General features: G+C 49.4%; 1 protein-coding gene across 1 annotated transcript in view; it reads right to left on the bottom strand.

Annotated features, from left to right (window-relative positions):
• The window catches only part of Enpp3 (ectonucleotide pyrophosphatase/phosphodiesterase 3), an 80,362-nt gene extending 58,469 nt beyond the window's left edge, over positions 1 to 21,893 (bottom strand). Inside the window, exons 1-6 of the mRNA XM_023714282.1 lie at positions 21,727 to 21,893; positions 18,097 to 18,178; positions 16,451 to 16,573; positions 13,547 to 13,672; positions 10,196 to 10,256; positions 3,121 to 3,218 (exon numbers count right to left, since the gene is read on the bottom strand). Of these exons, the coding sequence (XP_023570050.1) occupies positions 3,121 to 3,218; positions 10,196 to 10,256; positions 13,547 to 13,672; positions 16,451 to 16,573; positions 18,097 to 18,178; positions 21,727 to 21,807 (571 nt within the window). The 5' untranslated portion in view covers positions 21,808 to 21,893. The remainder of the gene's footprint in view (positions 1 to 3,120; positions 3,219 to 10,195; positions 10,257 to 13,546; positions 13,673 to 16,450; positions 16,574 to 18,096; positions 18,179 to 21,726) is intronic.
• Between the last annotated feature and the right edge of the window lie 1,054 nt (positions 21,894 to 22,947).

The following is a 22,947-nucleotide window of genomic DNA, read 5'->3' as shown; positions in this document are numbered from 1 at the left end:
AAGAAAGAAAGAAAGAAAGAAAGAAAGAAAGAAAGAAAGAAAGAAAGAAGAAAGAAAGAAAGAAAGAAAGAAAGAAAGGGAGGGAGGGAGGGAGGGCGGGTGGGCAGGCAGGCAAGAACATGAGCAGCCGTTTCTCATTTACCAGCACATCTATGAAAAGTCGCAACAGTAACAATGTTAGTGTCCCCTACAACAAGTTCCTGTGTCACCTGTGTGAGGTCATTCACCCAAAAAGCAAAGTGAGTGCTGCAAAGTGTGTGGAGGCGTGGGGACTCGTGCAGGAATGCAGAATAGTGCAGCCGCTAGGCAAAACGGAAAGCAAGCCTCAAAAATTACAACCGGCATGATGGCATATACCTGTCATCCCAGCACCCAGGAGGCTGAGGCAGGAGGACTGCTGCAAGCTTGAGGCCAGCCTGGGCTACACAGTAGGTTCAGGGGCAGGCTGAACTATACAGCAAGACCCTGTCTCAAAAAATAAATAAATAAATAAATAAATAAATAAATAAATGTTATTTAAAAAAAAGACAGCCTCTCATGATGTAGTCCAGGGTGGCCAATGATTTACAGCAATCCTCCTGCCTCAGCCTCCGCATCCTGGGATTAAAGGCATGCATGCAGCAGGCTCCAAATACCCGACTCCAAATATTTCCTAGCGGATGGACTGAAAAATAATAGCAATAATGACATGGGATACACCTGTATCATTTGGCCTCTAAAAAGAAACAAATCTTGTACTATGAACCACATGGATGAACCTTAGATAAGACATTATACTAAATAAGAAAACCCTAAATCAGAAACGCAAGTCCTGCATGATTCCACCCCTAGACATTGTCTAAAACAGTTAAAATCACGAAAGCAGAATGCAGAATGATGCCAGCCAGGGTAGAGAACTGCAGTTTTGCAAAATGAGTAAGTTCTCAGGAGATGCTGCCCAGGCCTCTGTGTATAGATGATAACCATCTTGTTTTGGTTTTGCTTCAGTTTTTCTTTGTAGACAAGCTCTCCCTAACCCCAGGCTGGCCTTAAACTCACAGCAGTCTTCCTGCTTCAGCTTCTGGGGATCGCAGGGCGTGCCACCAGGCCAGGCAGCAGCCCTGTGCTGTAGCCTTAAGCTCCGCAGAGGGTCAGTCTCATGCTAAGCTCCTGGGGTGAAAGTGAAAGAAGAGGCAGGTGGCCCGGGAGCCGCCCTGCTATCTCTCGCCCGCCCGGGCACCGCACACGTGGCTTGCTGGGTCTGCAGGCTGCTCCCATCCTGTCTACCTGCAGTACAGTTTCTCCCCTCACTTTCCCAGAGCCTGGCTTCTCACTCAGGCCACCTCCTGTCTCCTGGGACAGTGCCCTGGCCTTGCTGGCCCGTGCTGCGTCTCCCGCCCTCACTAGGACAAGTCCCTGCCTCACCAGAGCCACGTGAGCACCAAATCCTCAAGCCACGTCCTCCCAGACTCCCATGTCCTGAGAGCTCTGCGGCCCAAGCCAGGCAGGGAGGGGATGTGAGGGACAGGGCCTGGCTTCCTTCAAGTGGCACTGCCTTGCCATACCAGCCTGAGGCCACTGAAACCCTGGCGCTGCCTCACACCTGCTCCTCCTGTGGCCTGTCACTAACAAGGAAGTACCTGATCTGGCCGAGGTAAATCTATTTTAAGCATGGAAACTCAGAAAGCTGTTGATGGCCCAGTATATTCTCCTCTGATCATTTGCAATTTTCAACTGGAAGAGAAAACCCAAGAATTCCACAGGCGAAAGGACTCAGCTTGGCCTGGCTTGTTCAGTTCCCCTTGGACCTGGGGCTGACCACGCTACGCAGATAAACCTAGGTGATTAAGCAGAAGTGGGGAGGTGTTGCTTGACTTTCTGAGCCAATGTCAGCTAGCAGGAAGAGGGAAGTTTTGTGGCCGGGCACCTGCCTGGCAAGCGCAGGGACTAGGGCTCGATCCCCGGCACATGCTGCACTGGCCTCGCCCCTGGGAACACTGAGCTGGCCACCTAGACCAGGCATGGTGGTACACACCAGCAATCTCAGTGCTGGGGAGGCTGAGACAGGAGGATCACTGCAAGTTGGAGCTGCATGAGATCCTGTACCAAATACATGAAATTTAAAAATAAAAAAAAAAAAAGAGGGAAGTTTTGGATTTGGAAAATTCTTGATCTCTTTGCTAATGAGCAGCCTCAAAGGGCAAGGGAGAAGCTGAAGACAGTGCCCCTTACATTGCAGGGAAAGTACAGTAATCACCATTCTACACTGATGGTAATCTTAGAGCTGGAATCAACAGGAAGCTGCGTAGATCTAGACTTATTTTTTGGTTTTGTGAAGATATTTGGAGACAGGGTGTCACTATGTAGTTCCAGCTGGCCTTGAACTCACAGCAATCTTCCTGCCTCAGCCTCCTGAGTGTGGGATCACAGGTGTGCGCCACCACTCCTGGCTTCTACTTTCTTCATTTTATAAGAAAACTCAGAGCCACGCCAGGCGTGGTAGCCTGCGACTGTCATCCCAGCACTAGGGAGGCTGAAGCAGGAGGATCGCTTAGAGCTGCAGGCCAGCCTGGGCTATCAAGTGAGGTTAAGGCCAGCCTGAACTGCATAATGATACCCTATTGCGACAAGGGAAGGAAGAAAAGAGAGAAAACTCAGGCCCCAAAAGCCAAGAAACCTACTCAAGATCAAAAAGCTATTGTTTGTTTGTTTAACAATTTGGAAACAATTTTTTTAAAAGGCTACCAGTAAAATTATCATGAAAGTGGGCCTGGTGTCACTGGCCTGTAATCTCAGTACTCGCGAGGCTGAGACAGGAGGATCAGTATGAGTTCAGAGCTAGCCTGAGCTACAGTGTGAGAACACCTCTCAAAACAAGAGAGTAGTTATCAATAGACTTCCACTGGACAACTATTAGATTCAAAGAAACAAAACAAATCAAAATTAAACAAAAAGAGGAACCAGCTGCCATAAAACCCAAAACAAACAAAAAGAAGTCAACAGACATGAAAAACATGTCCCTACTGAAAATCCATAGGCACGCTATGTTGTGCTCGGAAGACCCGGGGCTACAGAAGCCTGAGGATGGGGTGAGAGGCCAGGGCTCCCCGGTCCACCCCCGCCCGCTGGTCCCGCGCTCACTCAGCTTGCGGATGTTGGGCAGCAGCGGCACCCACGTGTCCAGGTACTCGGCGCGGAAGCCGTCCATGGAGAACAGGATAACGGGAGGCAGCTCAAACCTGGAAGAAAAGCCACACTCACTCGCAAGTCTGATGTTCAGGGAATCCACCTGGCCGCACAGCTTACAATTCTCTAATTAGAAATGCTTAGCTCCAGGAGGGCCTGTCGAGGTCTACCAGCTTTCAAATGCAAGTATGATTTGGAATTTAGAAGCTAATCTATGTGACACCTTAGCATTTTAAAGTTCTGCATGTTTTGAATTAGGAACTCAACATCTAAGGATATTGGTATATACCTCAGAAGCTTTTTGGTTGTCTTTCACATTGATAATTAAGGTCAAATGATCAAAGGTCAATTTCGTGATAGAGCCAGAGAGGCTCTTTTTTCAATTTAATCATAGCTGAGTGTGGAGACCCAGTCCTAGCCCAGGTCCGGTGAGTGTGCGGAGAGCTTCCTGCTACCCTGCGCCGGCGGGACCAGTCCCAGCCCAGGCGCAGAGTGGGCCGGACCCTCTCCCAGGCCCTTGGGCCACCGCCCACCACTCCGCAGTGCCTCCCCCACCCCGCCCGCCAAGTAGGAATTTTTGCCCCATCCCGGAGGCCCCAGACCCAGTCCTAGCCCAGGTCCCGTGAGTGTGTGCGGAGAGCTTCCTCTTCCTCCTACTTCACCTTGCCCCCTCCAGGCACAGCTCAGGCCTGGCATACACGCCTGAGGTGTAATCCTGCAGCTGCAATCCCTGCAGGGGAGAGTGTAGAGAATAGATCCAACCAGCTAGTCCAGGAGCAGAACATAGCTGAGTGTGGTGGCACACACTGGTACTCACAGCACCCAGGAGGCTGACGCAGGCGGACGGCTGCAAGTTCTAGGCCAATGTGAACTGCACAGAAGTTGGCATTTAGAAACTGTTCACAGATGTTGTAGTATTTTAAAGTTCTACATTATTTGAGTTAGTATTCCAATATCTAAGGGTATTGATATACACCTCAAAAACATTTCTTTTTTATTTTTATTTTCATGTATTTGATACAGGGTCTCACTGCGCAGCTTGGACTCATAGTGATCCTTCTGTTTTGGCCTCCCCATTGCTGGGATTACAGGTGTGCACCACCATGCTCAGTCTTGGGGGCCAGCTCAAAGCCCAGCCAGCACAGCATGCAGTGCCAGGGATCAAGCCCGGGTTCTTGCACTTGCCAGGCAGGAGCTTAGACCACTAAGCTATCTCCACGGCCCTTTAACTTCTTTTTACATTGACATTTCAAAGGCAAAATTGATAAAAGGTAACTTTTGTGCTATAACCAGAGATGTCTTTTTTAAATTTAGCACTCTGCATAGTTTTCACCTGTGGTGGTCACAACTGTGTGTGCTCACATGCCACGTCACAGATGTGTACGTGACACCTTTTTACTAACTGAACCCTGCCTAGTCCCCAGCAGCAAGCACAACAGATCTCACCAGTCCCCAGAAGCTCCCTGGAGCGCCCCCAAGTCCATCAACACTGCCACCTACAACTGCAGCCAGAATGAGCAGAGTCTTTACTTCTAACAGCATTGATTAGTCTTGCCTATTTTTGTACTATAAAAATCAAATTATATGCAAACCAAACATGCAAATTGCATGCTAGCTGAACCCCCAAGGAGGCATTTATTGTGTCAGGCTCCTCCATAGGAGACTGGTCCCTCACCGTGTGCACTCGCAGATCGTATTTTCGAATATTCTAGAAACTCTAGTCATGAGGAAACCATAGCTTGTGATTTTTTTCTTTTTCTTTTTCTTAACTTTCTGCAAAGCTTTATTGCAGAGAGGCTGTCCTTCTCACTCACTCTTTCTACTCCTGATGAATATTTGAGGTTTTTTTCCAACTTGAGGCCATTATGAATACAGCTATGCACACACTTATTTCAAATTCCAAATATTGTGCTCGCTTTGGCAGCACATATACAAATTCCAAATTTAAAACATGTAAATGAGGATGCAAAAAGAAAGCCCGAGTACTTATATTATCTAAATTTTTGGACAAAACCATTTCTTTTTCCTAAGAAATTGTGTTAGAGTGAGGCTGCTAAAATTCTGATAAATTACCCAAATGTGATTAAGAGAAATTTGGAACGCTGATGTCAATTTATAAGAAGGGGAAGTTTATTTTTTGTTTTTGGTGCCAAGGACCAAACCCAGGGCTTCCAGCTTGCTAGGCAAGCATTCTATCACTGAGCCAACTCCCCAGCCCTGCAATTTATAAGAAGAAAGTGGCTTTCCAGTGAGCTTGGCTAAGGTCAGAACAAACATGGGTGTTGCTGTCCAACCGCATGTTACGAAAGGAGCTGGGAAGGAGAGGTCCACCAGGCGTCCCAGAGTGAACTTGTTGTACAGTAACTGGTTTCACAAAAATCTGAGTCAGACACTGTGCTGGATGCTGAGGATGAAGACCCAGGAGTCGGGGCCCATGGCTAGGAAAGGGAATCGAAAACTAAGCAGGCAGGGGCTCTCTGTTGCCACTGTTGTTGTTCTGCCGCCATGAATGGATGCTCTCTGCCTGTGTCCCTCTCTCTGCCTTAGAGCCAGCCAAGTATAGACTGAAACCTCCAGTAACTGAGCTAAATAAACTTTCCTTCCTTCAAAAAAAAAAAAAGAAAGAAAGAAAGAAAGAAAGAAAGAAAGAAAGAAAGAAAGAAAGAAAGAAAGGTAAGCAGCACAGTGAAGGACTATCTGTGAGCACGAGTTCTGTTCATGTACACAGAAGGACATCACACCTCATCTTGGTGGGTGACAGCAGGCTCTCCTGGAGGTGTAACTGAATTCTAAAGAGCAGTGAGCCCAGCATGTGAGAGGGTGAGGCAAGAGAATCGCCACGAGTTCAAGGCCAGCCTGGGCTCCAGGATGAGCACAAGTGCAGCCTGAACTACACAGCAAGGCCCTGTTAGGCCTGTGTCTAGATGTCCCCCAGAGCGCCCCACTGCCAGAGGTGGGACTTTTCGGAGGTAGCTGGGTCTAGAGTGTGCGATGCTGGAGTCTAGGATTCGATGCTAGGATGAAGGGTGGGCACGCTACCTGCCTAATGGGCTCCTGAATAAGAAAGGCGTGTGGCAGTTGTCACACACTTGTCGCTTTTTGCTGCTGCTGCTGCTGCTGCTGCTGCTGATCTTTTGCTCTGCAATGCCCTCTGCCAAGCCAGCCTGCCTTGGAACCAGCCAATTATGGACTGACACCTCTACAAACTGTGAGCCAAATAAACCTTTTCCCCATTAAGTTGTGGTTGTCCCGTATTTTGTCTCAGTAAACAGAAAGGTAAGATACAGTCTCAAAAAGCCAAAAAAGAGTAATGTAAATAAGGTAGAAGGAAAATGGAATTCATGTTTGAATCAGGAAAATGTTGTACCAAAGGCCTGACACGATACCTATAAATAACATTCGTGAGTCTCAAAAACATTTGAGTCAGGCTGAAAAAGCCAAGCTCAGGAGAGTGCCTAGAAATCCTGCAACAGGAGCCTACGGTGGTGGGAATCGGAACAGTGGCTGCGTTGAGGAGCAGTGAGTGGGCAGAGTACGAGGGACCCTTACAGGGTAAGGGTCTGTAGTGTAGATGCTCTGTATCTTAGAAACAGCCTGTCCAGTGAAGGCCAGATAGCTCAGCAGAGTGAAACACCTATTTAGGCAAAGTGCAACAGCCAGGGTTTGATCCCAGCGTGCCGTGCCAGCCCCACCCCCGGAGCGTGCTGAGACATCAATTAAGACTGGGCATGGTGGCATGTGCCTGTGATCCCAGCTCTTGGGAGGGAAAATAGGAGAATCACTACGAGTCTGATCTGTGTAGTGAGACCCTGTAGACCCCGTAGATCCTGTACTAAATACAGAAAGAAAGAAAGAAAGAAAGAAAGAAAGAAAGAAAGAAAGAAAGAAAGAAGAAAGAAAGAAAGAAAGAAAGAAAGAAAAAGAAAGTTTGTCAATAGGCTGTAGGTCTATGATTCTACCTCTTATACTGTCTACTTGAGATATAAGCATTACAGTGTGTATGGACTACATCTCAATGAAAAACTAGCAAATCAGGGCCATGTGACATGACTTACGTAGGAAATTCACAAAATCAAACAGGCCTGGGGTGATTACTTATTTTTTCATAAGTCCATTAGCATAATTCTGATCAAAATATTCATATGTACAAATATGTCATCGTAATATCCTTGCAGCTTAAAGACAAAGTCAACTAACTGTGGAACAGGCTCAGTCCAATGCTGTACTATTTATTAATTTATATATTTTTATACTTTCTTGTGGTGTCTCGCTGTGTGGTCTTGGCTGGCTTCACACTCCCAGTGGTCCTCCTGCCTCAGCCTGCAGTGCGGGGTCACAAGTGTGTATCCCTACACCCTACACCTCTTTCCTCCTGCCCTCCGGCCCCTCCAGGAGTGCTGCCTGGCCCTTCGGAGCACACTTTCTATTCTGCCATGAAGATCCTTGTAGCACAATATCCTTCGTTATGTCCTTGGCCTGCATTCCTGAAGGTTTTCTCCTGCTTTCCGGAGAAATACAGTTTTCTTCTACTGTATCAATTTATTCTTCTATGGGGCCAGGGAGAAAGTTCAGCAGGACAGCCCCTGCCTGACAAGTGCAAAGTCCTGAGTTCAGTTCCTAAGCTCCCCCCAAGCCCCGAAATAAAGGAGTGCATATTCTTCTGCGACTGAGACAAGTGGCCGGTACCTTCTACAAATCTGGTGCAGTGCTTCCTTTTGAAATTAAAATGGTATCTTCTTTGTTTTATTTTTTTTCCTCATTAATTGTTAATAAGGCTGGACACTGGGTCATGGTACCTTTACTGCCTATGATGAAAGTTGAAAAAAGGACTCAAGGTGCCAAAATTGTCATCCCAAATCTCATGTTCTGTGTATCACAGGCAAATAAATACACAAAGTAACAACCACCCGCATGGGCTGGCCAGATAGCTCAGTGGATTAAAGCACCTGTTTAGTCAGACACAGGGACCGAGCTTCAATCCCCAGAGTACTGTGCCGGCCCTGCCCCTGGGCATGGTGGTAAGCGCCTGTAATCCCAGCACTTGGCAGGCTGCAAACAGGAGGATCAATATTAGTTCGATCTGTGTAATGAGACCCTGTAGACCCTATACTAAATGCATAAAAAAGAAACCCACCTGCAAGCCAGGTACTGGCATTATCTACAGGTAACTGATGAGATAGGAAGAGAGATCAAGTAACTCCAAGTGTCCCCTGCTAAGAGGGTCACAACTAGGTGACTAGCGTGCATCTATCTGCCTTAGGAACCCAGGATCCTTTCTACACTTATGTAGGAAATGCATAATGACCAGTGAAATAGCAAAATGGTGGGGCATGGTGCCACGCACTGGAGGCAGAAGGGTCTGGATTTCGAGGCTAGCCTGGGCTACACAGCAAGTTCAGTGCCAGCCAAGATTACAGAGAGTCTCTTGTCTAAAAACAACTCAACACACAAAAGCGATATAGCATAGCTTAGGATGGACACTGCTCCCAGCTACTGCTGCTCACACTGGGAAGGGCCAGGGTATATGTGGCACACAGGGCTTGAGGGTGTGGGTAAGGCATGACTTCCAAGGACCGCAGGGATGACAGCAGCTGGCTGCTGTGCCACACCTCAGCCCAGACCCTTTCCTCACCAGCTTGCTATGTGGTCTTGCTCCAAGGTGCTAACACATTTAGACCTGGATGTCCTCCTAAAGCCCCCTGTGAAGGACCTCAGGAAGGTGTTGGGATCATGGGGGGCCTTGTGGTAGACTTGCTCTTAGGAGAGGGCCAGAAGAGGAGGGCCACTTGGAGAGTGATCCGGAAGAGTACACCCCACCCTGCCGACCTGCCTCCTGTCTGTTGTGCACCGAGCAGCTTGTCCTCCACTGAGGCCCCTGCGCTGCCCTGCCTAGGAGCTACCTCACTGGGGACTGAAAGGGAAGCCGCCACAAACCTCTCCATCCTAAACTGTGGAAGTGGGCACTTCATCTGAGCAGTGAAAAGACACGCAGCTGCCAATCATCCTGTGACTCCGCTCTCAGCCCCAGTACAAACCTTTCTATTTGCCTACTATCTCCTCCCAGCCACTCATAGGAGGGACATCTTGGGGACCTTCACCCCTTCTCTGTCACCTGCACAGTGGAAGGGGCTCTACCTGTCACTTGCAGGGACACCAGACCACAGAAACATAGAGAAGTCACTCCCAGGCTACTCTGGCTCAGTAGTCAAATGTGCTGTGGGCTGAGCCCCACCCTCACCTCCAGCACAGTCTGAGCTTCCCTTTCATCAGATGCATTTCTTCCCAGGGCTTAGAGACAATGGGGTGACTTCAAAGGGCTTCCATACTTCCTAACCTTCGAGAAAGGATCATATTGGTTCATAGTAAGAACCTCACAAACATCAGCTATTATTCTTCATTTGGGGCTGAGAACTGAACCCCGGGCTTCACTCCTGCTAAATCTATACCCTGCCATGGAGCTGGACCCCAGTCCCCCTGGGATGATCACTAAGCCCTGTCAGAAGTGACTGAGTGCAGCTTGTAACCATGTTCTCCATGGTGGCCGTCTGAACCTGTGGTGCTTGGTTCTGAGTGCATCTTACTAGGTTTACATGCCAGGTTTCACCCATCAAAGCAAATGCCTGAAGAAAAATCCCACTTAGGCAAAATGTGAGCAATTTTGTGACCCCCTGCCCTGTGTCACACACAAGAACTAAAATGAGCCAGCTCTCAAGGGAAGTTCAAAGGAACGACCTGTGTAGACCCCTGCAAACAAAATTTGTAAAGAACAGAAACTGCTAGGCGTGGTGGTGCATGTGTGTAATCCCAGCACTCAGGAGGCTGAGGCACTGCGATCACCATGAGTTCGAGACCAGCCTGGGTCCACAGGGAGCTCCTGTCCCAAAAAACACCAAAACGAAAACAAATGATACAGCAAGCAGAAGTGTGTACACTGTGGCCCCCGAGGCCTCTAAGCCAGTGCTGTACTGTGTGTGAGTTTCAGTGTGGAGGGAATCCTCTGAGCAGCCCCAGGTCCGCACACCGCACTCACCCTTGGGGACACTGCAGCTGCTGGCTCGTGCTGCAGGCTTCTTCCACCCATGGGGTTCTTCCTGCAAGCAAAAGATGACAGTCTTTAGACTGGTGCCCTGCATGACAGAGCCAGGGGTCAGGGCCGAGCTCTCTCTGAACAGTTGACTAACTCTTCCAGGATTCAGCTAGTGCTTGGTCCTGGCTCTGAGAGCCGGCTGCTAATGACTTGCAGATGCCACCTGGGGACAGCGAGCCAGGAAAAGCAACAGGGCCTCCTTTAGCTCCTGGTCAAGAATGCTTTTGTTCCTTGTTTTTACCCTTGAGGACAGTGTTTTCTCAAGTGTTAAAACAAATAGGTTTAATAAACATAGATATACAGCCTGCAACCCTGGTGCCTAGGAGGCTGATGCAGGAGGATTGTAAATTCTAGCTCAGCCCAGGCAACTGAACCACTCAGCAAGACACAGTCTCCAAATAACAAATGTCAACAGGGTTGGGGAGCTCTGGGTTCCATCCCCTGTACTGCAAAATAAGCACACAAATAAAGAGAGGTGCACAGTCTGAAGAAGACTGGAAAGCATGAAAAATAGAAATAGTGATATCAACTGGAGAAATTTTAACAAATACTTAAAATCTTAGAAAACAAAAATAAAAACCTCTTGCTTCATGGGTGTTTCTCTTTCTAGAATATTCTAGCTAAATAAGGAGAGAGGAATGACAGAAGATATCTGTCAGCATTTACTACTATTCAGCCCCTAGCGGATCTAGAGTGAGTACCAGGGGCTAACCCCTCAGAGGGATAAGTGAACGGGGTGTGCTTGGGCGCTGTGCTCGGGCCGACTCCCATCTACTCCTAAGGAGGGTACTTGCAAAACATCAATGAATCAATAACAGAATCTCACAGTCTTCAGGCTCTAATGACTAGTTTTCAGGAAATGCACGGCATGACACATTGCTTAAATCATAAAGGATGCAGTTTTCCAGAACTTCATAGGACAAATGAGCCCATCTCTCTGGTGGCAAGTTGCATAGAGGAAAAAAAAAAAAAAAAAAAAAAGGAACGTATATATTTAAAAGACTTAAATATATTAGCTACTGCCAATGAATCACATCTGTTTGGGTGCTGTTTCTTTTTTCTTTTGACACAAGGTCTTGCTGTGTAGTTCAGGCTGAACTCACTATGTAATCCATACTGGCCTGGGACTCACTGCTTAGCCCAGCCTGGCCTCAAACTCCCAGTGATCCTCCTGCCTCAGCCTCCCAACTGCTGGGATTATAGGGCATAGCACTGAGACAGAAAAGCAAACCACCACAGGACTCCTGCCCTAAGGGGTTCAGTTCTGAGCCCTGCCCATCAGATAAAGCTGTGGAAAAGAAAGCCTCCAGGCATGTAAACAATCTAACTGTTTAGGCTGCGTATGGTAGCTCTCTAATCTCAGCCTCCCAAGGGAAGCTGCAGCAGAATTTGAGGCCGGCCTGGGCTACAATACGTAGCAAGATCCTGACAAATAAATGAATAAATAAATAAATGCAAATGAATAAAGTAACTCTATTGTACTGAGTGGTTATATTAAATTTCAATACTAGCTATCAAAATTACTTTTGCTGTTCAATTCAAGCAATATTGTGCAATAAATTCAGTGGAAAACTTACAAAATGAGCTTAACAACAATGTATTACTCTTGCTACAAAAATTCAAGTTACAAAATTGGACCAGAAGGGAGACTAAAGAGGGCAAGCAGTATAACTTCTGAAATTAGAAAAATTAGCAAACTAACCTTCTGCTCACTTCTGTGAACACACAGGGATTTTTTAATGGCAGCATTCCATATTAAATATTAAATACTTATTGTTTCAAAAGGGAAGAGAAAGGAAAAACATGAAGTAAAAATGAGAAAAGAAGGATTAAATGGAAGTAAAGCTTTGTCAATAAAGCAGGGCAGAAGTACTGAAAGGAGGTGAGAATGGGAAAGAGGAATCAAGATATATCATGCAGGGCCAGCCAAATAGCTCAGCAGATTAAAGTGCCTGCAAGCAGGTACAGGGTCCAGGGGTTCGCCCCCGGGGCGCACTGAGATGGCAAATGAGGGGGGTGTGGCACATGCCTGTAATCCCAGCCCTTGGGAGGCTGTAAACAGGCAGATCACTATGAGTCTGATCTATTAGTGAGACCCTGAGCACCCTGGAGACCCTTCCCTAAAAAATACAAAAACAAAAACAAAACAAAAACCATGCACAGGTACAAATTTCCTATGATGAATGTGATCACTGTATATACCTAAGTTGTACCAACAAACCATCAAAATATAAGAAATTACTGCCTCTGGCTCTTTCTTGTCCTAATAAACCTTTTAGCTGATTTTTAATTATATTTTACACAAAAATGACTCCTCTATTACTATGAAAATTATTTGCTTCTGTACTCAAGAGGCTGAGGAGGCTCACTGCAAGTTCAAGACCAACCTGGACTACAAAGTGTGCTCAAATTCAGCCTGGACTGCATAGTGAGACCCTGTCTCAAAAAAAGACAAAAAATTAAAAAGGAAAGAGAATTATTTGCTTGTAATGGCTGCACTTGGGAAACTGAGGCAGGAGGATTATTGCAAGTTTAAGGCCAGCCTGGACTACATGGTAAGTTCAATGCTGGTTTGGACTACATAATGATACCTTGTCTGAAAAAAAACAAAACAAAAAACATTCTACTAACAGATTACAGTTAATAATGTTTCTACTATAACATACATCAGAATGATTAAATGGGGGCTGGGGAGATGGCTCAGTGGAATAAACGCTTCCCTGGAAAGTGCAAGGGCTTAAATTCAATCCCAGGTTGGGGCGGGGGGAAGAATGATTAAAAGTATGTTTGTTTAGCTTGGTTGAGTGTGGAGTGCATTTTTTCATACATTTCATTGAATGTTTTGAGGAATTAGTGATTGTTTTTTTTTAAGGCAGGATCTCACTGTGCAGTTGGGGTTATTTTGTAGTCAGGCTGGTCTTGAAGTCTCAAAGATCCTCTTGCCTCAGCCTACCAAGTGCTGGGATTATAGGCATGTGCCACCAAGGAATTCAGTGGTTTTAAAAAAGAATTTCACCCAGTATTCACAAGGCTGAGGCAACAGCTTGGGGTCGTCCGGAATTGACTATTGCGAACCTATTTCCAAACAACAAAATGAACAAAGAATTCAAACAGCTTGTGGAACCAGGGGTTGGAGCATTTGGACTCTCTTCCTGAGTCTGCATCTGTTCCTGCAGGGTGCTCAGCTCTGAACCCAGACGGGACAGTTTCAGACCAGAGACCCCCAGCTCCGCTCGCCTCGCGGCCGCCCGGGAGGCCACTGGGAAGCTGGCATGGCACATGCGCGGCCCTCACCCTGGCATGCGCTCCCGTAGTTGGCACAGCAGTCCCCGCGCTGCTCGCAGTCGTCCGCGCAGGAGCACAGGCTGCGCTCCAGACGCCTCTCCCCGCAGCGGAACAGGTTGCAGGTCCATATCCGAGCTGCAAAAGTACTGCGTCAGTTCTGAGCACCGTGTATTTCCAGTGTGCAACAAACAAAGCGGAAATGTCTTCCATTTTCCCCTGTATTATTATAAAAGAGTGACGCTCCCAGCATTAATCGATTAAAAACATACGAAATAAGTGATCCTGAGAACGGGGGAGGGGGGGAGTGCATTGGGAGATGCACATCTGGCCCACCCTGCCAGACGGCTGCTCTGACCAGGGTCCTTTCCCACTCCATGGCAACCCCGCCCCCCAGCTCAGGGACACCCCAGAGCGGCTTCCTCGCCTGGTCCAAAGACAGCGGGCAAGGAGGAGCAGACCGCAAACACTGTGTCTTCAGGGTCCCATGGAGGGGCGGGAGGGGGATGGGGGGAGAGAGGAGGGGGGAGGACGGGGGGAGGGCGGAGGGGGTGAAGGGGAACCCCAGCCCCGGTCTCTCCAAATGCCCCTCTGGGTCCTCTCAGACTTTGGACTCAGTGTAGCAGCAGCTTACATAAACTCCCTTGCTCTAAAGGACAAGAAAAGCAGCATGGCGGAGGCCAGATAGCTCGGCCGACTAAAGCACCTGCTTAGGTAGAGTGCACCGGCCGTGGTGTGCTGTGCCGCCCAGCCACCGCAGCACGCTGAGTCCGAGATTGAGACTGGGCGTGGTGGTGCACTATGATCCCAGCGCTTGGGAGGCTGAAAACAGGAGAATTACTGAGTGCGAGATGTGTACTGAGCCCCTGTAGACCCTGTACTAAATACATAAAAAAAAAAAAAAAAAGAAAGAAAGAAAAGCAAGGTGTGGTGAGTGCATCTGTGATCCCAGTGTGCAGAGGCTGAGGCAGGCAGACCGCCCCAAGCTCAAGGCCATCCTGAACTACATAATAAGACCCTGGCTCAGAAACTAAATTAGGCACTGGGGAGATAGCTCAGCAGTATAAGCACCTGCCAGGCAAGCACAAGGTCCTGAGTTTGATCAGTGGTTTACAAAACAAACAACAACAACAACAAAAAAAAAAACCCTAAATCAAATTTTACATGTTGGCAAGAGGCTGGCACCAATTTTCTTCCTGATGCCACCTACTAGGTAGGAGACAGATTAAAATCCACCTCTGCTCTGTGTGTAGCCAAGCCTGCTGGACAGGGGAGCGTTGTAGAGTTCTGCCATCACTCATTACTTAGAAAGGAAAGATTTGAGGCAGTAAAGGAGAGCAGATATGGATCACTGGCTCTGGTCGGTCACCTCCTCAGGGCCCTGTCAGGGAACATAAAGGACTCTGCTGTTTCACCTCCTTGTTTCCCACCACTAGCCCCCCCTGCCCTAGACACTTGGGTATTAAATACTGAAAATGGGCCAGGTGTGGTGGCGCATGCCTGTAATCCCAGCACTCAGGAGGCTGAGACAGGAGGATCACTGAGAGTGGAAACCAGCCTGGGCTACTAAGTGAACTCAAGACCCGCCTGAACTGCATAGTGAGACCCTGTTCAAAAGACTACATAAATAAGTACATAAAAGTACTGAAAACAATCCGGGCTTTCCCAAGGACAGTGGGCCAGAACGCTCTGCACGCTGGCACCTGGGTACCAGGGTCACCCACCTTCCCAGGGAGTTGCCTCGATCATGCTCACCCCACTATGCTTGGGGAAGGGACCACGGAGGGGGCGCAGAGGCAGAGGGAGGCCCATGACCGCGAGTTGGCAGTGCAGACAGAGCCTGTGGCAAGGCGCCCTTGGAGCCGTGCCCGGGGGCAGGAGGAGACAGGCGGGAGAGCTCCTGCCCTGAAAACACACCCTGACCGGAGCCTGAAAATATGCTCTGGGTATTGTGGAATTCCTGTTCAGCTTCCTTGAAGAATCTCCACACTGATCTCTGGAGGAATCCGTACGCCATTCAGAGCAGAAACCCTCTATGCCGCCCACCTCCGACCCTGCGCCTCCCTGCTCTCCTCCTCTCGTGGGGTCCACAGCCCCCCTCCCTCAGCTCTGCACCCCACACCCTCCGGAAGCCCAGGTTGCCTGCACAAGCGCAGGTTGGCGCAGTCGATGCTCCACAGCGCCCCCTCTCAGGTTTCCTCTGCAATGAACCTGTCCTGATGAACACCTTCCCCTGACTGGTCTTTTCCTTCTCCGAGTCTTCACCGTGGTTGTATGAGTTGTATGTTCAACTCCTAACGATCCTCCTGCCTCAGCCTCCCCCATCACAGATAGGGGCTGCCACGCCTGGCTCAGCATTGGGATTTGAGCCCCCTACTGCAGGCAGGTTCTACCTTCGTCCAGGCCCAGGGAAGTTCACCAACTCCGCTCCTGAAGGGCAGACCGGACTGACTGGGGAAAGCCAAGGAGTTAGCACCCTGGCCTCGCCCCAAAGTCTAGGCGCACAGAAGAGAAGCCCAGGCCAGAACTCACTGCCCTTGCCGTCCCTGGGCACTGCCCACCCTCTCTTCTGAAGGGTGCTCATTCAGGATACAAAGAGCATGGATATCTGGGGAAACTGAGTCTAGCTGCCCAGTAATATGCCACCAATCGAAGAACACCAGGTTTTGCCACTAAGTCACCTGGAACGAGGACTGAGGGACAGTTTCTCTCGGCCAGCACCCAGACTGTGGGCTTCTGGCCAGAGTGATTTTGCCAGGCTCCTGATGCTGGGATCACAAGTACACACCACCACACCTGGCTGGGCTTCTGTTCTGGGAGCTGCCCCGTGTGCTGTGGTGGGCCCAGGAAACTACTGTGTGCCCTGGTAGAGCTGGACACGCATGCGCTACGGTACAGCCGGCAGATGAGTCCTACTTGGTTCCACGCAGCTATTCTCAAAGTCCCAGCAGCAGTCCCCACGGTCTGTACAGCCTGCGTCGCAGCGGCAGCCCTCCAGGCCTCGAAAACCAGCCTCGAAGCATCTGTGCCGGCAGCTGCCTGTAAAACAGGGCATGTGGAAGTCCCGGGGTCTTCTGCCTAGAAGGCCTGGAAGAGTGGCCCCTGGTCCGGTCAGAAGGGCAGGGTGGACACTGACATGTATGGGGACACACATGAGGGTGGCCGAGAGCTGGCCAGGGTGATACGACCCCCAACCCTTCACTCTGAGTTCTATAAAGCCATCAGAAATTTTAAATCAGCGCAGTCAAGAAAGGGCAAGGCTGGCGGCAGCGGGTGGTCCCGGGTGCAAAGGCAGGGTCAGGGTTAGGAGTGGGGGAGACAGACGTGTGTGCCATGCATGGTGGGATCCCGCAGCCCATGACTCCTGCAGGCCACTGAGGGCTGGACAGAGGCACAGGGTCTGCAAGTTCCAGGCCAGCCCGGGCTGTGGAGCAAGACCCTGCCTCAAAACCGTCACTACAGCCGTCCACACAGTGCGGCTTCTGCAGTGTGCAGTTTCTGCCCTGGCAGGATGCAAGAGGCACCGTGGGAAGAGGGAGGTCGAGGGGGCGCTGGTCACTGCCACAGCGGCGACGCTGAGGCGGGCAGCACCAGAGAGATGACCAGACAGATGGGAGGACAGTGAAAGCAGAGAAGAGCAATGGAAAGTTCAATGAGGGGGAGTCAGGCAGAATTGGGGTCCCCCAGGCTGTGCCAGTCATGGCTCATGTGACAATCGGGCTATGAAAATGGGATTTTGGGGGTTCGATCACCAGGCCTGCCACTGCTGGGGCATGCTGAGACAGCAATTGAGACTGGGCGTGGTGGCGTGTGCCTGTAATCCCAGCTCTTGGGAGGCTGTAAACAGGCAGATCACTACTAAAGTCTCATCTAGTAGTGAGACCCTGAACACCCTGTAGACCCTTCCCTAAAATACAAATAAAGAAAAAGAAAATGAGATTTTGAATTTGGTGTGTGTGTGTGTGTGTGTGTGTGTGTGTGTGTCTTTTTGTTTTGGTGTTTGTTTTTGTTTGCTTTTTTTTTTTTGAGAAAAGGTGTCATTGTGTAACCTAGGCTGGCCTGGAACTCAAGGGTCCTCCAGCCTTGTCTCCATCTCCCCAGTGTTCAAATTACAGGTATGCAGCCCCACTCCCAGTGAAGACCAAAAGGATCTAATGGAGAATGAAGTAAGGTAGAGAGGAGGTGGCAGGAGGCTCCTTTGGATACTTTGTCAGCAGGGGTTTAAGGTCACAGCCAAGCTGGGACAGAACACTGGCAGCGAATTGTCAGAGTTCCCAGGAAAGGCAATTGAAATCTCCAGGGGCGGCTTCTCTTGGAGGGTGAAGAGCAAAGTGCAAGAAATGAGGGTGAGGATGTGAGCAGGGCAGGCTCTGGCAGAAGGGAGAGATGAGGAGAATGAGGAGGGAGAAGGGGAAGGGGGAGTAGAAGGGAGAGGAGGAGGGGAGGAGGAGGGGGAAGGGGCAGGGAGAGGGGCAGGCAAGGGGAGGGGCACAAGGAGAAGGAAGACAAGGGGGGTGGATGAGAAGCTGTTCAGCCTTTGGAAGCCACTGGGGCTCCTGTACCTTGTGCTTGTTCTTCTGGCTTTCTCAGGCCAAGCCCCAAGCCTAACCCAAGCGTCACTATCACCAGCAAAGCCAGGAGAACCTATAGGAAGGAAGGGAAAAGTGCCTTTACGATTTTTTCTAATGTAATGAAAAATAACTGCCATCTTGCCAACCATACAGGAGCCCACACAGAGGTGTGCAACTTGGTTAATTCCCGAGAGAGCAGAGCCATTTCAAGGGCACTGTATGCTAGACATCTCTATGTTGAGGTACTTTCATTACTCAACTACACACTTAACTCAAATGCAATCAAAACCACAGGAGTGCCAGGTGGGCTGGTGCCTGCCTGCCGGCCCCACTACTCAGTAGGCTAAAGCAGGAGGATCACAAGCTCAAGGGTAGTTTAGCAAGATCCTGCCTTCAAGTTCAAAAAGAGCTGGGGATGTAGCTCAGGAGTATAGAGTCCAGGGTTCAATCCCCAGTATCTGGAGGAGTCATTTATCTTTATCCATTTTTCTTTTTTTCTCATTTTATTTTTAAATTTATTTACTTACTGGTTTCTTGAGACAAAATTTCACTTTGTGGGCCATGCTGGCCTCGAACTCACAGTGATTCTCCTGCCTCAGCCTCCTGCGTGCTGGGATTATAGGCAGGGCCACCACCATGCCTGTGTCCATTTTTCTTCCTTTACTGGACATATCTTTGGGGATCCTTTCTGCAAAGGCACCTGGCACACAGCAGAGCTGTGATCTCCCTAACTTCCTCCACCCTCGGGCTCCTCCTTCACCGGAGGACAGCACCCAGCTGGTGTAGCAGTCCGCTGCACACTCTTATCACAGGCCTGGAAGCTGCTGACCGATGTCCGGGCTGTGGACTTTAAGCTGCATCTCCGTGAAGCTGCGGTGCCACTCAGGCCTTTCCTGTCCTCTGCCAGCCCATGATGTCCTTGATAAGCACTGGTGGCAGGACTGGGAGGTGGGCCAGTGCCATAAAGAGTGGCAACATACATATGAAGGACTCAGGCCAAGGTTTTATAGCACAGTCACCCGAGTGCAAAGAAAACACACCAGGCACGCTGGCCCAGCCTTGCAATCCCAGCACCCAGGAGGCTGAGGCAGGAGGGTTAGCCCCGGGTTTAAGGCCAGCCCAGGCTACACAGGAAGATTCCATCTCAAAAAGCCAATGAAAAATTCCCCAAAGTATAAACACCAAGCGGAAGACCCACAGTCTCAGTGACTCCCCTTAGCGACGCCAGAGAGTGCCTGATATGAAAGCAACATCTGTGAATCTAGCTGAAGCCAAGGCAGGAGGAGCACAAGTTCAAACCCAGCCTCAGCAACTTAACCGTTTAGTGAGACTCTGTCTCAAAATAGAAAGGGTTGGGGTATACGTAGCTTGGGAGTGAAGGCTATGGCTAAAGCCCTAGTGCTTAAAAGACAGGAGAGAGCCGGGGTGATGGCTCAGTAAAATAAGCTCTTGCCTGAGTTCAATTCTCGGTTCTGCAAAAAAACAAACAAGCAAAAAAAAAAAAAAAACCAGGAGAGAGAGACAGAGACAGTGAGACACTGAGATAGAGACAGTGAGACAGAGACAGAGAAGGACACAGCATGTTATCCTGGGCAGGAGTTCAAGACGATGCTGCAGAGGGCAATGATGGAGAAACTCATTGGAGAGTGCAATGGATTTTGCCTGGAGACTTCAGAGCGTTGGGCAGCAGGAGCCGGAAATGAGGACAAGCGATTCAGCTAGAGAAGCTCCAGGGGGAGACAGGGCTCCTATGACTGCAGGCTGCTCTCTAGACAGGCTTTGGGAACCACCTGTGGAGGACCACCTGGGCAGCTCTCCTTGCAAGAGCCATCCTCTTCATTTTGGCTGAGCCTGACCCTGTTTCCTCGCGTTGATACATACAGAGCTGGTTAGGACTTCTTTTGTCCTTTCAATTGGCCTTAAGCAATACATACTGGTTTAGCTGAGGAACTGGTGGTAATTTTTGAAGACAGCTTGTGTATTTCCCTGAGAACCCACACCTGCTGCTCTCTAATATGAGCCAGGTTGAAATAGGACGAAGAGCCAGTGTTCCACGCTGTCAGCTAGGATCAAGCCTTGAGATAGCAGCTATGACTTCTTGGGGCTTGAAAGATTACACTTCAGAGCTGAAGCACCAGACCCTCAAAACATTAGACACTTTTTTTTTTTTTTTTTTTTTTTGGTAGAACCGGGGCTTGAACTCAGGCCCTTGCACTTGCAGGCAAATGCTTATTCTACTGAGCCATCTCCCCAGCCCAATACTTTCTCAATAGCATAATGTAAGTTACTTTCTCCACATATCCGTCTCTCTGCATATGACAGAGGTAAATGCAGGCTGCCTACCTAACCCAGCTCATAGTACTCACCTACTTCCCACAATTCTCTCTCAAGCCACTTAGTAAAACCCAGGTGCAGCCCTGGGTCGGTCACTTTGCTCTGGAAAGCCATCTTTGTGGCTGGACTTAGGGACCCTCAGCTCCCCAATAATTATATATATATGCTTTAGTGTCTTTGTTTTCACCGTGGGTTGCACTGGCATGGTAGTTTGAAATTAACTTCGTAGGGGGCCAGGGAGATGGCTCAATGGAATAAGCACTTCCCTGGCAAGCTCAAGAGCCTGAGTTCAATCCCTGGTTTCACAAAAGAAGAAAGAAAGAAAGAAAGAAAGAAAGAAAGAAAGAAAGAAAGAAAGAAAGAAAGAAAGAAAGAAAGAAAAGAAAAGAGAAAGAAAGAAATTAACTTGGTGGGATTCCAGGAATGTAGTTTTGGGATTATAAATATAGATTTCTTGGACCAAGATGAGAACCAGGGGACTCCTACAACCAGTTATGGGTTGGGTGAAATGAGGAGAAAGATAAATGGGCTGGGAAGGTGGTGCACACCTGTAATCCCAGTTCTCAGGAGGATGAGGCAGGAGGACCACTGTGAGTTTGCAGCCAGCCTGGGCTACCTAGTGTGACCCTGTCTCAAAATCCAAAGAGAAAAGGAGGGTTCAGCAATTTGTATGCATTGTTCTGGCTACTCAGTGAGAGAAGGAGGAGGAGGAGGAGGAGGAGGAGGAGGAGGAGGAGAGAGGGTTGCTCTCTGGGAGAGGAAGCCCCAGTGTTACCAGGTACAGGCAAAGCTGCAGCCCAAGGGGTGGCTGGGAGGAGGCTGAGGCAGTGGACCCTGCCCTCCTTTCTCAAAACTTGGATGAGGAAAGGAAAAAGAGAGTAATACAGCTCTGACTATACTTTTTAGGATAAGGGATCACAAGGAGGGGGCCGGGGTGCCCGGCAAGCACAAGGGCCTGAGATCAATCCCTGGTTCCAAAAAAAAAAAGGAGGGACTAACTAGCCAGAGAAGACTGGATCCCTTTAGAATTTGAGAAACTAGCTCAGTGAAGAACATGAAGTGCACTGATGGGAATTCCCTCTCTTCTTTGAAACTACTCAGGCAGCAGGAAAGTAGCAAAAGAGACAGCGGGCAGCGCCTGACTGACAATCGAACGCTACCGCTGGAGTTCGCTCCGGCGGAGCACGGCCGCCTAGAGGAACCGGCCACAGCGACCCCTGGACCGCGCGCTGCCACAGGCTCGCGGGCGCGGCTCCCGGCGCGGGCGGCACCGACAGCGGCACTCACCAGGCAGATGCGCTTGTACTTCTTCCCGCTGTCCTTCCCAGCCGCCTCCACCTTGGTGTCCAGAGTCAGCCTCGCGTCCATTGTCCGGCCCTGCACAAACCTGTTCGGCCGGGAGACAGCGGCTCTGGCTTAGATCCACTCGGAGGCAGGAAGAACTGCTCCAGTGCACCGCTGCACGGTATTTAAATAGGGCCGGAGCGCGGCGCCGGGATTGGGCGAGTGCGGGGGCAAGAGGTGTGCTCAGCGGGGATCCGGGTCCCGGACCGGGGTCAAGGTCCGCCCAGGCACAGGCATACACCTCTTCCTTTTCTCCTTACCCCTTGAGCTGTTTTGTTTTCTTTTGAAACAGGGTCTCCCTGTACAGCCCAGGTTGGCACAAACTTAGGCAATGCTCCTGCCTCAACTCCCTGAATGCTGAGATCGCGAACCCAGCTCTCCTTGTGCTTTATAGTGAATGCTGATCGAGAATAATACAGGGGCAGGGCCAGGGAGATAGCTCAGCAGAATAAGTGCTTGCCTGGCAAGCTCAGGGTCCTTAGTTCAATCCCCGGTACCGGAAAAAAGAAAAAGAAAAAAAAAAAAAAAAAATACAGGGCCAGCCATGTAGCTCAACAGCACAAACGCCTGCACGGCAAGTGCAAGGTGCCTTGTCTGCTTCCTGGTGCCATCATAATACCAATAATAATAATAATAATAATAATAATAATAATGTCGGCAAGATAGCCCAGAGGACCAAGCGCCTACTTAGGCAAGCTCAGGGACCGGGATTCAATCCTCCATGCGCTAAACTGTCCACCAAGACCTAATCCCAGGCCTGGGTAGGCTGAAAACAGCAGGATCACCACGAGTCTAAGCAGTGTAGTGAGACCCGGTACCAAATTCATAAAATAATAGTACAATTGTTTGGCAGGAGCCAAAGCCAGCCTGAGCTGCATAACAAAACTCTGTCTCAAAAAGACCAAAAAAAAAAAAAAAAAAAATCAAGTTTTGATGTAATTTGATCATTTGTATTTATCTTCTACAAAGCCAGCGCTGGCCTCGCACTTAGGGGCAATCCTCCTGCTTCAGCTTCCCTAACGCTGGGAGGAATAACAGACATGTGCCTCTGAACACCGAAGAGGAGACGGCTGGGAAGGACAGCAGGAAGAAGCACAGGCGCATCTGCGTGATGAGTGCGGCTGTCGGTGTGGCCCGGTGCCTGGGAGCTGCACCCGCTTGCCT

Source organism: Octodon degus, unplaced genomic scaffold (genome assembly GCF_000260255.1).
Source record: "Octodon degus isolate 3935 unplaced genomic scaffold, OctDeg1.0 scaffold00034, whole genome shotgun sequence".
Taxonomy (NCBI): Eukaryota; Metazoa; Chordata; class Mammalia; order Rodentia; family Octodontidae; genus Octodon; species Octodon degus.
This window is presented reverse-complemented; position numbering and strand designations above follow the sequence as displayed.